Genomic DNA, 15742 nt, shown 5'->3' on the forward strand with positions numbered 1-15742 from the left:
ATGAAAAAAATCGCCCGCGCCATTTTGTTTTTCCTCTAATATTTCCTTAGTGAGTTGTGATATGGAAAAATGTTTCAAATAAATCTTAAAGAGCATAAAATTATCTTTCCAACGGAGTATATACTGTGGGGGTTAGTCTTAAAATTAGCCATGTAGCGAGGTAAGTTTGAAGACGAGCGGGCTCAAATTTTCGCCTCAAATATAAGTCACTGTTTCATTTCGAAAGGAAAAAAATAATAATAACAAAGCTTTTTGTTTTTCAAATAATAAACCACTGCATTGTTAGAAAAGCATTTTTGTTTAGTCCTGCCTCCCCTGTGAAGCTTTAACCCTTACTTTATCCCCATTACCATTTCAAATTTAAAAATAAGCGTTTCTGACAAAAGGTATTATCTCCAAAACTATTCAACACATTGATAATTTTCACATTCTGTTTTATTCTTAAAACGTGACAAAATTATTTTATTTTATTTTCTATTTTTTTATAAATCTAATAATTTCTAGATAAACAAATAAACTATAAAAATTTGAAATATTTTGTTTGCTCTTCCTTTCCCTATTTTTTGCCTTGAATCTCCTCAGTCAATTAGCATATGAAATTATATCTATAACATTTTTAATTGTGTTTACATCTTAATTTTGAACATGTCCCCTATGCTTACTGCAGTATTTTCAACTTAATCTTCCGTAGCTATACAGTATACTATTTAATTTTCGGATGATGATTCTACAAGTTCTTCCTCGGAATAGAAATGTGAATTTAGGCAAGACAGCCCACTACAGTGCTCACACATTGCAGAGCAATCTATTTTAATTATTTTACATTTACAGTATTGGCCACATCCTTGCTTACACGAACATGATATTATGTACAGAAGCTCGTCTGGTGCAAATGGCTTGGATGTGGGAATAGGTTTTAATGTCTTTTTGGAGCGTCCGTTTTCTTTAATTAATTCTATCCTCCAACCCCATTCTGTGTCAGGAAGTTTATTTCCTAACCATTTCTGTACTTGCAAAAATACTCTGAGCAAATGTTCATTACACGCTTCAGAAGTTGGAGGTAGTTTGGCCAGGTCAAAGTTAGATCTTAGTAAACTTTTCTTTGTCAAAGACAAAAATCTGTGGTATCGGGCTTCATTCAAATTTGAGTATTTTTCCAAACCATACAAAGCCAAAACTAATTTTTCACCTGTAGATAATATTTCTCCTTTAGATTTTAAAATATCCAAAAACACTCTGGCCCAGTTTTAAAATTACGGTGATTTGAGAATATCTATTACTTTTAATTTGCCCATACCATAAAAACACGATGTCGTGTCACATTCTGTAAACGCATGACAGAACAAAAGTAGTTGCCGGCAATATCCAAACTTTTCAATCAATGTTTCGATCCTGAAGTACCGTGTGTTCGGAGTCACAGAAGTAAACAGAAGCACTTTCTTTCTCAGGAGACAAAGCAGTAAGTAAGACTACCAGGTCAGTATCAGATCCTACAACAATAACTTTTGAAGCAGTTTTCAACTGTTGAATGGCCGTCATTACAATGTCAACATCTGCGTCTTCCTCTGTTGTAATTACAGTCAATCCCCGTTTCACGAGTTCAGACCCCAGGGCCAACGATAATCTCTTCTTATTGATTGTTTCTATTACCTAAGAACTCGTCTTTTCCCGTGGCACAGACTGTGTTTTGACAAAAAAAAAAAAAAATTATGTCTTGTGAAGATTTTTTCGACGCTCTCCTGTTTTGTTCTTCATTTTTCGTGGTAGGCTCACTAGGGTAACCATCAAAAACAACGATAGATTTTTGACTATATTTATTAAGAACATGTGTACAATAGTTCTCTAAGACAGCTCCAAAGATACAATTTTTTGGCCATGGCAGATGGTGAAGAAGAAACCCTCCGTCTACAATATATGTTGCATCCTTTACATCTAGTTCTTCGATGATTACTTCTTCAAAAACTTTCATCAAGGATGATTTTGTACCTTTTTGAAGAGAAACTTCGTCAAACAGAGCTGGTGGGCGTACTGCTAATTCATATTCGAAATATGTCTTTATTTGCTGGCACTATCACAGACACACAATATCCGATTAAAAAGCTGTTGAGAATTGATATTGACCTCTTTTGATCTTACTCTTGCTGACTTCTGTGCTGCCTGTGTCTTCACCATATCTTTTCCGTGCAGTTTGAGTTCTTTGAAATTTTTACCTTTAATTTTGTTTATGGTAGACAAACCGACATCGTATGCTTGATCACAATTTATTGAATCATCACAAACAAACCCAGTGGCCAAAGAGACCAGTTCACCAGACAACTTTGTAAAAGGATTGTGTTCTTGTAACCAAGCTGTAAACTTCTGTAAGTCTGACAAGTCTTTCTTCTTTCTGGATTTTCGTAGTTCAACATGCTGTTCCGAAAAACTGCATTGCTGTTCCAAAAAAATCTTCTACAGCCTCATGGACTTTGAGAAAGAATGGTGTTCCAAGTACCCATTTTGAAAGAGTATTGTCAGTAATGCCACGGCCATGTGTCAGTCCTCCAACAGATTTCATGGGTCGCATCAAATCTTGTTCTATGCACATATCAGACCACGTTCCTGACCAGTACTTGCCTTTCCGCCTAATAGTGAAGAATTCTTTCTCCTTAAAAAGAACTAGTTCTTGATTTGTGAGTTTTGATTCAAGTTTGCACATCTCTTGTGCATACAAGTGGGCGGATTTAGCATAGGGGAGATGTCCGGCAGCATGAAAATATGGGAGCATTTGAATTGTTGTATTCAGATGTAAATGCCAGTTTCCTGATCTTTCTGCAAAGATAAACAGCATTATAAGGTCAATGCACCTAAGAAGATTAACCCACAGCTTAATTGTTCTGCTTAAAGTTCTAATTTCCTGCAAGAAATTGTTAAATTTGCTCAAAGCTTCTTTAACAGCTGGTTTTTCTAGAACATCTTGTTCATTAAAACCCTTTTCAAGAAGATCCTTAGAAATATTTTCCAAATATGCAAGAGAGCCATTTATTTCAGGAAAACTGCTCTTCATCACTTTAACAATTGCACAAGCAGTAAGGCTATATGTTCGGACAGCTCTTGCATATGCGTGACCATTCAACATGTGATTCACAGTCAGTTTACCGTAAACTGTAGCCCATAGGTCTTCCAAACCACTCCCCTCCATTATCTTTCCAATAGCACCCATAAAAGACATTAATAGATGGAATCCTCCTAGCCTCAGAATAATTTTTGACACTTCACTGTAAGGGATTTGCTGACGCTACAATTTCAGCCGCCTTTAAAAACAATGGTTGATCGAACGTAACAATACAGGCACGGCGTTGCTTCTGACATTGTTCTGCAGCATAACTGAGAGCAGAGAAAATTGTTGATGGATTGCTAGGATCCATGTTTATAAAGGGAATTCCTAATATATATGTATCCTGACAATCTTCTCTTCCACTCATTACGGTGGTCATGAATCCATTCCACCCAGGCTGCATATCTGCGCCGGCAATCCACAAAACATTCATTGGAAATATGGGGTGTACCGTTCTACATTCAATTCCTCTGGTAACTTTCAAGTCATTAAAATCTTCCACAAAAATATTGGAGAGCCCACTACGGTGACTTTTTTTTGGCATATGAAAGAATACGAATAGTTTCAGGATTAAATGTTCCCAACGGAGTTCGCTTCACCTCCACTTCTGTTTTAACACATTTACTTGGTGTTATGCATTTTATCCCTCCCATCGCGTGGAATTTTAATCCGTCTAGTGTTCGTACGTTAACATCTGCATTGTCAAATACGTATTGGATGAGTCCTTCATCATTTACCTTAGGCGATCCATCATTTATGAGAGACTTCAGGTATACAGATACTTCATTGTATGAGACGCAAACACCCATTGATGCTAGAAGATCAATAAGATGTTTTGATCCATATAACCTATGCAGTGTTAATCCCAAACCTGTTTGAATGGGAGATAAAAACGATCTTGGTCTCACAGCAGAAATCATTGCGTGATTTATTACCGCATATTTTCGTTCATTTTTCTTCTTATCTGGAGCTCCTTTCTTTTCTGTTACTCTATTAGTAAAACATTTAAGTCTCTGGAACAAGATTTTCCCCTCCACTTCTGATCTCATCAACACTTGGATATTTCTGAAAATCGTACATCATTTTCTGTATATCCTCTCTAATAATGTCTGCAGCTACTAACACTATTCTTATACGCTCTGTAGCAGGATCCGTGTCTCTATCTCTGTACCACTGATCAATCAGTTTGTTAGCTTTATCAGATAAACACAGAACATTTTGTTGTCCTTTTATATTTGACATGATTAAACTATTCTTAAAATGTTCCTTAAGAAGGTTCTTCAAGTGTTTATCTGTGTACGTTTCCTGGAGACCGGAAAATTCCGTTAAAAGGTTCTGTAGTTCCTTTATTGTGTACTGGCATTCGTCACTATTCTCTATGTACACATAATCTAGTAAATGCTTCGTTCATCTCTGATTTTGCCCTACCAAACGACCCGTGATCATGTTTGGTAGTTCTACAAAATCTCTGTAACAGTATTTTGATACCTTGCTTCAGGAGCTAGAAGGTCGCTAACACTGAGAAGCCTGGTCTTTACTTTCTGTCCCCAGGTATCGTTTCTTTCTTCACACTTTTTCAGCATGTTTTCTCTTATTTCAATTGTCGTTACAATGTGAATAGGTTGCCTTCGGTTTAAAGGTGCCTTTGTGTCAATTTCTGCTGGTTTTGTACAAAGAAAACAATCTTTTCTAAAGTCAAATTTCAATTCCGAACTATTCAAAACCGAAGATGCCATTGAAGATGGATTACTTTCGCATTTATCTGATTTTTTAATAGCAGCGTTAATACTCGAAGGTCGAGTTTAATTTTGCCTGCATCTTTTATGAACTGTAATATTTTGTTGTTTTCCTTCCAGCTTTTCATGAAGCCCATCGCTGAGCTTTAAGCTACTTTCAATAATCGTTTTCAGCCCCTTTTCAACTATTACGGTATCTCCTTCCAATTCATCCCCACAAATAATACATGAGAAACTTGAACTGGCCATTGTTATCAAACAATTAGTATTTCACAGAGACGCTGAACACAACAACGTAGCTCACGAGTTGTTATGACTCAACTGACTCGTTAGTTCTTCACAAAGTCTGATAAAGATTGAGTGGAAGGGGACAGTGTTGCCAACAACGTGAACAATAATGTCGCTACACATACAGCCTACATAGTCTAAACATACTGCAAAAGTCAATAGAAACATTAATTTTAATAAAGTAATGCTCATTTAGTCATTTAACCACATTAAAACTACATTTTTTATATATATTTTCTTATTAATACCAAAATCATATGACAACTACAAAACTTCTTTTGATGGATGACGCTCATTTTTAACTTTAGAATGGGAAGGGGGTTAGGCAGGAGATCCAGAGGAGAGAAGGGATATCACGAAAATGCTTTTCTAACAATGCAGTGGTTTATTATTTGAAAAACAAAAAGCTTTGTCTTTTTTTTCCGAAATGAAACAGTGACAGTGATATTTGAGGCGAAAATTTGAGCCCGCTCGTCTTCAAACTTACCTCGCTACATGGCTAATTTTAAGAGTAACCCCCACAATATATACACCGTTGGAAAGATAATTTTATGCTCTTTAAGATTTATTTGAAACATTTTTCCATATCACAACTCACTAAGGAAATATAAGAGGAAAAACAAAATGGCGCGGGCGATTTTTTTCATTTTTTACTCTTTAGGTTAAAATTGCCAAGAAACCATTAGGTTTATGAAGAACTTTAAGGAATACGAAATTATAGAGCAGATTTCACAGATTACGAGAAAAAAAGGAACATGTCAATATGTCCATTAGTTTTCTAAAACGCCCATTTTTGAACTTTGAGGGGGCGTGGGTGGGGAAGCTCCAGGGAGAGGGGCGGGGACTTCTGGGAAAATGTTCCTCTCATAGTGTCTATCACTTGAGAGAAAATCAGCTTTACCCAAATTTTTTTCCGAACTTTCATGTTTTTCGACCTTCATTGACTGGGCTATATGGTAAACAATTAACGGAGGCTATTGACCTCATTGAACATTTAATTATATTGTTCATTCTAAGACTTAGGTATATTGAGAGAGGTACGTAGGACCATTCTTTAAATTTGGGAATTGTGATAAAATTTTAGTTTGAGGCGCGAAGTTTGAATGTTCAATACTTGATTAATATGAAACAATACTTTGAACTTTAGTCACAGCTCATAGTCTAAGATCATTGGTGGTGGTTGATTTTTTTCCTTGAGTTTTAGAAATCTGATAGGTAACTTTATTGAATCTTATGACTCATAGTCTAAACGCAATACATGTTACAACACTTTGAAATTTAGTCACAAGGGGGTGTAATCTGATCACTGGCAAAGTTATTGTTGATGCAATTTGATTGGCTGATCACTATCTTTCGTAAAATCTGATTGGTTAATGATATTCAAATCTTTGCTGCATTCAGTTTTGTTTAACATTTATCGATTACTGTCTAAAAATCTTGCTTTGAACATTTTTGTTCAACATTTTGCGCTTATTAATAAATATGATCAAAACCGTTTATTTGTTAATCGAATAGTTATAAAACCGAAGTTTGACGGTTAACCGTGAAACATGAGATGTTTAAGTTCAAAAATTTTGTTTTCAAAACTTTTACTTTGAAATATTTTGTTTGAAATTTTTAGTTTAAAAATTTTTGTTTCCAATTTGTTTGAAATTTTTCTGAAAAATTTTTTCAATTTTTTTGTTTCAAAATTTTGTTAGTTTTGTTCGGAAAATTTTGTTTGGAATTTTTGTTTGAATTTTTTTTGTTTGAATTTTTTTAAGTTTGTGCACTCATTAGTAAAGAACCGGAACTGTTAAGAACAAAAACATCTGGCAACAATGTTTATCATCATGCAATAGTACACGTCAGAACATGGTAATGCAAGGTCATCAATTTTGCATCATATATAAGTATCGTTCGAATTAGTATTCATGATAACGTCATCATGGCTACTTGTCTGCAGTTTCTAAACACACGTGACGTGATGGAATCATTTACCAAGATTACCGATTTACAACAGAATGTACCTTATAGAATCTTAGCTAGCCAAATGATCCCTGCAAAGTTTGCATTAAGAATCGTGGTGAAACTTGAAAATGGTAAGAATATAATTTTACCAGAAAAATATTTACTCATGGATGCATCAAAACAAGAAGAACTATTACGTTTCTTAAATACTGGATCTGCGTCTTTATGCTACAAAGGATTCTTGGGTCGAAGTCATCAATTTGAATTTAGTACACAGCCGGATCTGTGAATTTGGTTTGGTCAGCATGACGTCAGCAATTGTGATGAAATCATGAATTCACACGTCAGCACATTCCTTTTCAACGTCGGTCATAGCTGTATGACTTGTGATGAAATTATCAATGCAGATGTCAGCAAATTTCGTGTCAGCGTGTAAGCTATAACCTTTGAAATCATTCGAGCAAGTGCGTTTTAGGAGGAAAGATGTGTACTTCTAACGATAAAGAATTCCTCTTCGCAAGCTATTATCCAATAAATATATTTAAAACAAAACATGTGATGATTGGTATCAGTGCTGCAACGTTTGAACCTGTTATTCGATTGGGTAAGGCAGAACAATTTGGTGTACAACTGAACTTTAAAGAATGGGAAATATTATATACACGAATCGACCAAATGAATGATTATTTTCACGATGAGCTAAATGTGACCATAGTCAAATCATAAGGCTCAAATCATGAAGTGATGCTACGTACAGTACTCGAGGAGAAGATGGTGCTGTTACGTAAAAAGAGTACATTGCATGTCCCTCGCAACATGATGTATCTAACGCAAACGGAATGAACCAAATTCATCAATGTATTCCAGTATGTAAAATATTCAGTGGAAGTGTGAAAAAAAAAGCATATTCCTGATAAAGTACTATTTTGAGAAATGTGTTATGCATATTGTACAACATGTATATAAATGGTGTGATGGTTGTCAACACCGTTCTTGGGTGCATACCTGTATTGATAAACAGTATTTGTGATCAAATGGACATTGAGTTACCACCAATTGACATTGCAATAGACCTTGGAAGACCAATTGGAATTAAAACTATACGCTAAAGACAAACTAAAGCAAGAAGTTAAAAGTACATTGTATCGACAATATTCAGATCCTTTATCTGGTATGGATGTATGCGATTAACGAGTGCAATGTAATAAAATGATCAATTCTAATGATTTGTGTTTTACATTTCAAGTACAACCCCATGTTCTGACGTGTACTATTGCATGATGATAAACATTGTTGCCAGATGTTTTTGTTCTAAACAGTTCCGTTTCTTTACTGAGTGCACAAACTTAAAAAATTTCAAACCAAAGATTTCCAAAAAAAATCAAAGAAAATTTTCAAACAATTTTTCAAAAATTTCAAACAAAATTTTGAAAAAAAATTGCAAACTAAATATTTTCAAATTAAATTTTTTCAAACAAAAGTTTGAACATAATTTTCTAACAAAAATTTGAAACAAAAAAATTTTCAAACTAAAAATTTCAAACAATATTTCAAACAAATTTTTGAAAAAAATTTCAAACTTAAAAATTTCACGTTTCACGATTAACCATTAATCTTTATCCGGTTTTATAACTATTCGATTAACAAATAAATGGTTTTGATCATATTTATTAATAAGTGCAAAATGTTGAACAAAAATGTTCACACTAAAATTTTTAGAGAGTAATCGATAAATGTTAAACAAAACTTTAAATTAAATGCAGCAAAGATTAAAATCATCAACCAATCAGATTTTACGAAAGATAGTGATCAGCCAATCAAATTGCATCAACAATAACTTTGCCAGTGATCAGAATCCATCCCCTTGTGACTAAATTTCAAAGTGTTGTAGCATGTATTCCGTTTAAACTAATAATATAATTCAATAAGGTTACCTATCAGATTTCTAAAACTCAAGCTAAAAAATCAACCACCACCAATGATCTTAGATTATGAGCTGTGACTAAAGTTCAAAGTATTGTTTCATATTATTCAAGTATTGAACATTCAAACTTCGCGCCTCATACTAAAATTTTATCACAATTCCCAAATTTAAAGAATGGTTCTACGTACCTCTCTCAATATACCTAAGTCTTAGAATGAACAATATAATAAAATGTTCAATGAGGTCAATAGCCTCCGTTAATTGTTTACCATAGGAGAATCAACTGTTGTCTAGAAGTGTGTTATTTGATAACTCCCAAACTTAAAAAGTACCACAACAAATTTTGAAAAGGAAATGAATCCCTGTACACTACCTCATTAAGGTCAATCACGTAGTACAACGTATTGCTTACGTTTATATTTTGGCCCATAGGCGGGAATATTCAAGACCAACGACAAAATTTCATTTTGACAATTCTCAAATTATCTTCCCAAAGTTTCAATGTACCAATATCCTGGACCCATATTCCCATCATAGGTCAATAAGTGACCACGTGATCATACTAATATTTGACAATGATTTACCCAAAGAATGGGATACCACCCAATTTTAAGAACAATTATTGATTTGACAATATGAAATGTACCCCTCCCAAAATTTAAGATTGGTGCACAAATACACCTGTGTCTTATGAAAAAAGTAATAAATCCTGTTCTCATTCAATGATAAAGCCGTATCAAAGAAAATAAAATAGGTCAATAATCTTCGAATTTTGAATATTTGGCCAATGATAAAGCCGAATCAAAGAAAATAAAATAGGTCAATAATCTTCGAATTTTGAATATTTGGCCATTAGAGGAACACAACATTTACACTAGAAAACGTTTACCGAAATTTATTTGATAATTCCCAAATATAAGAAATGGTCCTATGTGCACTAAACATATTTTAAAAAGGCAGCATCAAAGTATAAGGGAAATGGGCCCCTGTATACATCCATCCTTATCAAAGTGGTTCAATTACTTCCAAATTTTACATTTTTTGACAATTTTTACCATGAAAGGGAACGAACTTTATAATGATATTTGTTAGGGCGCTGTACTAGTATACCAAATTGGCCAATTTCTAAACTTTAAGGGGTGGGTCAATGTACCTCTGCCAAATTTTAAGATGAAAGCATCAATGTGCTCATGCCTTACGTAAGGAAATAAACCCCTATACATATCCATATAACCATATAAGGTAATAAGATCTCATGAAAGGGGATAAATTAGGTCAAAAACCGAAGCGTGGTACAATGTAATGCTTACGTTTATATTTTGGCAATTTTTTACCCATGTAAGGGAACGAAATGGATCACCCAAATTTATACTGATACATACTAGGGTCCTATACTATTATACCAAATGATTGAATTTGGCAATTTTCAAAATTTAAGGGGTGGGCCAAGGTACACTTCCCATATTATTAAAGGTGTGCACCAATATACACATGTCTAATAAAAGCGAATAAACCCCTATACACCCTCATATAACCATATAAGGTAATAGGACCTCATCAAAGGGATAAATTGGGTCAAAAACCGAACACGTGGTACAACATATCGCTTACGTTTCTATTTTGGCAATCTTTTACCCATGAAAGGGAACGAGGTGGACTACTCAAATTTATAGTGATACATATTAGGATTCTATACTATTATACCAAATACTTAAATTTGGCAATTTCCAAAATTTAAGGGGTGGGCCAAGGTACCCCTCACAAGAATTTAAAGGGGTGCATTAATGTACCCATGTCTTATGAAATGAAATGGACATTTGGATACGCTCATATAACCATATAGGGTAATTAAACCTCATCAAAGGGGACAAATTAGGTCAAAAACCCCCGAAATTTGACTTTTTGGCCATTTTTTACCCATGAAAGGAAACGAGATGGAGCCCAATACTGATAGAGGTACATACTATGCTCTAGGTACCCCTGCCAATATTTAGGGGGTGGTCCTAGGTACCCCTAGGTCATTGATCTTTGACCTATGACGCCACGAAAAATTTTGCTGACTCAGTTGCACCAACGTCGGGCCATACTACTCATATACATAACTAATATTGACTAATAAATACATAAACACATGCAAGACAATCAATATATATACAACAACCATAATAAATATGTGTATTCAAATCTTATACTTTTTTGATACTATTCTGTGCATATCACTCCTTGTTTCCTTCTTATTCTCATATCCAAGAAAACTATAGCCTCTTTCTTTTCTACCTCTAGCTCCAGTTGTATGCCTTTCTCTATATCAATTTCTTTTAGAAACTTTTCCAATTGCCTTACAGTTCCTTTCCAAATACCCATGCAATCATCAACATAACTAGCTAAAAACACTAATTTGTCACTTTCTTTCATCCTTACTTTCTTCCCTCAGTCGTTCATAATACTTTCTGCTAGCACCGGACTCAACCTGGAACCTATGCTTAGTCCTTTGATCTTCACTAACTTATCACCTACAACACAGTAACTGTTATTCCATATAGTCTTCAGAGCCTCCTTCAGACCTTCTCACCTCCAACCATTGATCTTCCTATCCTTCATCAATTCAGTAATGACTTTAACAATGTTGTTCCTTCTTAGACTTGGGAACATAGCCTTCACGTCAACACTGAACATGATTGTTTTAGCTTTGCTCTGTCCTACTTCCTCCAACCTTCTTTTAACTCAATCGAGTTTTTCCACTGCTACTGTCTTGTCTCCTTAACATTTCTACAACCTTCTTTAACTCCTCCTCCAATGGCTGAAATATATTTCCTCGGCAATCTCGAAATATATTGAGCTTCGAGATTGACGTGAAACGTGTCATTTCCAGATCATGTGCGCGCCTTCTGGTAGACTTCTTCAGCTTAAGCAGACAACTGAGCAATAAATTCAGTGTTTCCTTCATCTGGTACGCTTCATGGTTGTCCACTTTGCGGTAGACCATACACAGAATCCGTAGCCTCGAATCGTTGGTTCAGATTTCTCATGGCTTGCCGTGATGATGCTTTCACACCTGGAAATCTAAAGTCTGCTGTCACCACATTTGTGTTTCTGTTGTGTTCCACCAAGCTTGTTGCACGAAAACATGCTATTCCTTTGTTAATTTGCGATTCATCTCATCATCGCTGAAGTCGAAGAATTTAAAGCTTAAAATATATAAAACGATAATCATGCCTGTTGTTCTGTATGGTTGAGAAACATGGTCACTTACTCTGAGGGAAGAACATAGACTGAAAGTATTTGAGAACAGGATTTTGAGACGAATATACGGACCCAAGAGGAACGAGAATGGGGAATGGCGGAAACTTCATAACGAGGAACTACATAGTTTATACGGTTTACCCAACATTGTTAGGGTCGTCAAGTCTAGGAGGTTTAGGTGGGCAGGTCATGTAGCTAGAATGGAAGAAAGTAGAAACGCTTTCAAAGTCTTGACTGGAAGATCCATAGGAAAACGACCATTAGGAAGACCTAGGCGCAGATGGGAGGATAATATTAAGATGGATCTCGCAGAGATAGGAATACAAAGTAGAAACTGGATGCAATTAGCTAAGGATAGAAGTCAGTGGAGAGCTTTTGTGAACGCGGCACTGAACCTGCGGGTTCCATAGGCCATAGAGTTAGTTAGTTAGTTATAATAGTTAGCAACAATAAAAGTCTGAAAATCGATTTCATAAAATAGTCTTCATTTGAACAATAATACATTTTACAGCGTTGCAGCGTTGTTATAAAATTTTCAGTATCACTTGATAAAAAAAATTGAAAATATTAGCCGAAATATGAGGTAATATTTACTTGCACACAGAGGATGTGGAGATAAGAGCATTCCAATAGTTTTCTATTCTCTGTAAGTATAACGATAAGAATACGAAAGAGATTTAGTTTACAACAATCTTGCGATTAATGAAACTCAAAAGAATGTTTTCCTTTCATGCCCATTTACGCTCATACTCACCTTGAGCGCTACACATGTCACGAATTTCCGAACTTTTCATCAGTGCTTCTGTTTCTTCGACCACGCTCTCGTCCATCGCAATTGTTGTCTGACTTTGCCAGAAATAAAACTGAAAATAACATAAAATCTACATGAGATGAAGTTCTGGATAAAAAAACATTCTCCTAGCTAAATTGTTACCTTCATCATCTTTGGTATGAAACATTTCAATGACACATGCGAATTCTATATTTAAGACATCTCCTATATAACTTCAGTACTGAAAAGGAATGGTAAACAAAGAAACGATGAAGTTTTATATTTTCAACTCAACTTGAATGAGATAATACATTCAAGAGAAAATAATTTAAATGCCAAAAGAGACCATTAAAGTCAAGAATTCGGATCTCTGAGACCACTACAATGTAGAGCATTGAAATACGAGGTCGAAATGCAGATCGTTGACATTCATTCGCTTCCCGTTACAATTCCTTATATATGGTACCATCATTCTAAAATGTAGGCAGTGTAAATGAAGCAATCAGCGAATAAGGTACTAGGAATATAAACTGTTAACACATTTACTATATCCCCTGAAATTTCGTTACTCTTTGAGGAAACTTCAAATGTATTTTGCCATTTTGTGTGTATTGCAATGGAAAAGGGAGATGAAATGCCTCGAACTTCCCGAGGTCAAACATGAAAGGAAACTTAATTCGTGAAAGCGAAAGTTGAACAATCTATTTGTCAATATACACTTCTCCAAAATATAATTACGTGAGTGAATTTTTCTATGTCCCTCAAAACTGTCAGTAAAACAATAACACACTCGCAAATGAAAAGACTCGGAGTAATGAAGCATTCCCAACACACCTTGTTGTTTACTGTTTGAAATATTCAGCTATTTTATTACTTAATGCAATGTTACTTTCAGAACAAAATAGTACCTTGGCAAATGCAGAAAACTTTGTTAAAGCAAACACCACACTTTTCGACTAAATTGAAAAAAAAAAAAAAAAAATCGTTAAACAAGGATGGTTGTTAAGGAGTTCCTTAGCTATGAATACAATCGAAATGTACTTCTACAGCTGTTTCGATAGCCGTGCGAGTTTCGCGCCTTCTTCGTCTTGGGTTCAAAATTTTTGAACCTGGTTCGAATCTCATTCAATGCTTTTTATTATTATTATTATTATTATTATTATTATTATTATGAAACTTTTGAGTGTTCTTGGTTTACAGCTTCTGATTTTGTGAGTCATTTCTTCCTTTTTTCGGTAGGAGTCACGGTTTAGTAAGTCGGTATCTGATCACCATTTGCATCCGACGATTTCCCACACATTAAGTAAACGAATAATCTGAGCTTTTTTTTTTTTTTGCTTGTTTGTTTGTTTGTTTGTTTTAAGAGTGCATATATGCTACTAAATTGTTATTATAGTGGGTTAAAGCGTTTATTTCTTTAAGTGTGCAAATTGACGGTGGGATACAAGGAATTTCTCTCCTGAGAAAAATGACCCTTGAAGATGAAAATTGTCAGCCCTGACTAGTGTTGGAAAATTTCCGGAAATTTTGAACCTGTTAGTAAAAAAAATAAAAAAAAACTATTTTTCCGGTTTCTTTCCGGAAAAATTGAAAAAATAACAAAAATATTTGTACTAGGATAATATTACTACTAATGGAACTTTTTAAAATTTCTTTTGAACACCTGAAAAATTTTAATATTGCGAATATTTAAAAAAAGAAGCATTCGAAAATAAAATTGTAATTATTCTCGAAAATTAATAGTCTGCACTTATTTCTTTTATGTGCTTTTAAGTCGTTTATTCGTGATTATGCATGCATTAACTACAGAACTTTAACAGTTGCATACACATCATGAAGAGTTTCTGTTGCAACAAGTAGAGCTCTTGAATGAAACTGAGTTGTTAATGTGCTCTTTGATCTGGTGAAACTTTGTTAATATTAACAAAATTCCTTCTTTAAAGAGAGAGCAGTAGGCAAATTTCACTAATACTCATGCACTAAAACATATAATTACTATTATTTAATATTCTAATATAGACTTTTATATAAACGTTATGTACAAAATTTTATGTGTAAACAAATACCTGTTTTCTAGTGCGACAAGTTGTATAAAAATGAAAGTGACTTAAGTATATATATATATATATTTGTAAGTGACAAAGTATATAGATTTGTAACTTACAACACTTGAACCACCAAACTGATCTCGATAAAATTTTCAACATGGATGAGGTTCGGGCCTGGGATCGATTTTATCATTTTACTTTGAAGGTGTAACTTGGAGGAAGGAAGAAGGATATACATTGAAAATGATTGATATTAGTGTCGAATCCATAGTTTTCGGGGTTATTGAGATGAACAGTGGCATTTCCGATGCCGCTTAAATCCAAATTCAGCACCATAATTTGGAGAAAGGGGTAGGGGAGATATATAAAACGATCGAAAATGACCAATATTAGTGTCGAATCCATTGTTTTCGGGATCGTTGTGATGAACAGTCACACTTCCGATTCCGTTTAAATAAAAATTCAGGCCCGCAACTTAGAGGAGGGGGAAGAGAATATGTATAAAAATGGTTGAAAATAGACGACATTAGCGTCGAATCCATAGTTTTCGGGGTCGCTGAGGTGAACAGTGACACTTTCGATGCCGTTTTAATCCAAATTCATACCCACAAATTGGGGAAAAGAGGAGATATATAAAAATGATGAAAAATGATCAATATTAGTATCGAATCCATTGTTTTAGGGGTC

At 34.5% G+C, this 15742-nt stretch overlaps 1 protein-coding gene across 5 annotated transcripts in view; it reads right to left on the bottom strand.

The window, feature by feature from the left end:
- Positions 1 to 15742, bottom strand: part of LOC145680943 (uncharacterized) — a 154722-nt gene that overhangs the window by 93478 nt on the left and 45502 nt on the right. For all 5 annotated transcript variants that reach the window (XM_081752147.1, XM_081752149.1, XM_081752151.1 and 2 more), the window contains one exon: positions 12990 to 13098. In XM_081752147.1, the coding sequence (XP_081608273.1) occupies positions 12990 to 13098 (109 nt within the window). The remainder of the gene's footprint in view (positions 1 to 12989; positions 13099 to 15742) is intronic.

Source organism: Thermobia domestica, chromosome 3, assembly GCF_964235325.1.
Source record: "Thermobia domestica chromosome 3, izTheDome1.hap1.1, whole genome shotgun sequence".
Taxonomy (NCBI): domain Eukaryota; kingdom Metazoa; phylum Arthropoda; class Insecta; order Zygentoma; family Lepismatidae; genus Thermobia; species Thermobia domestica.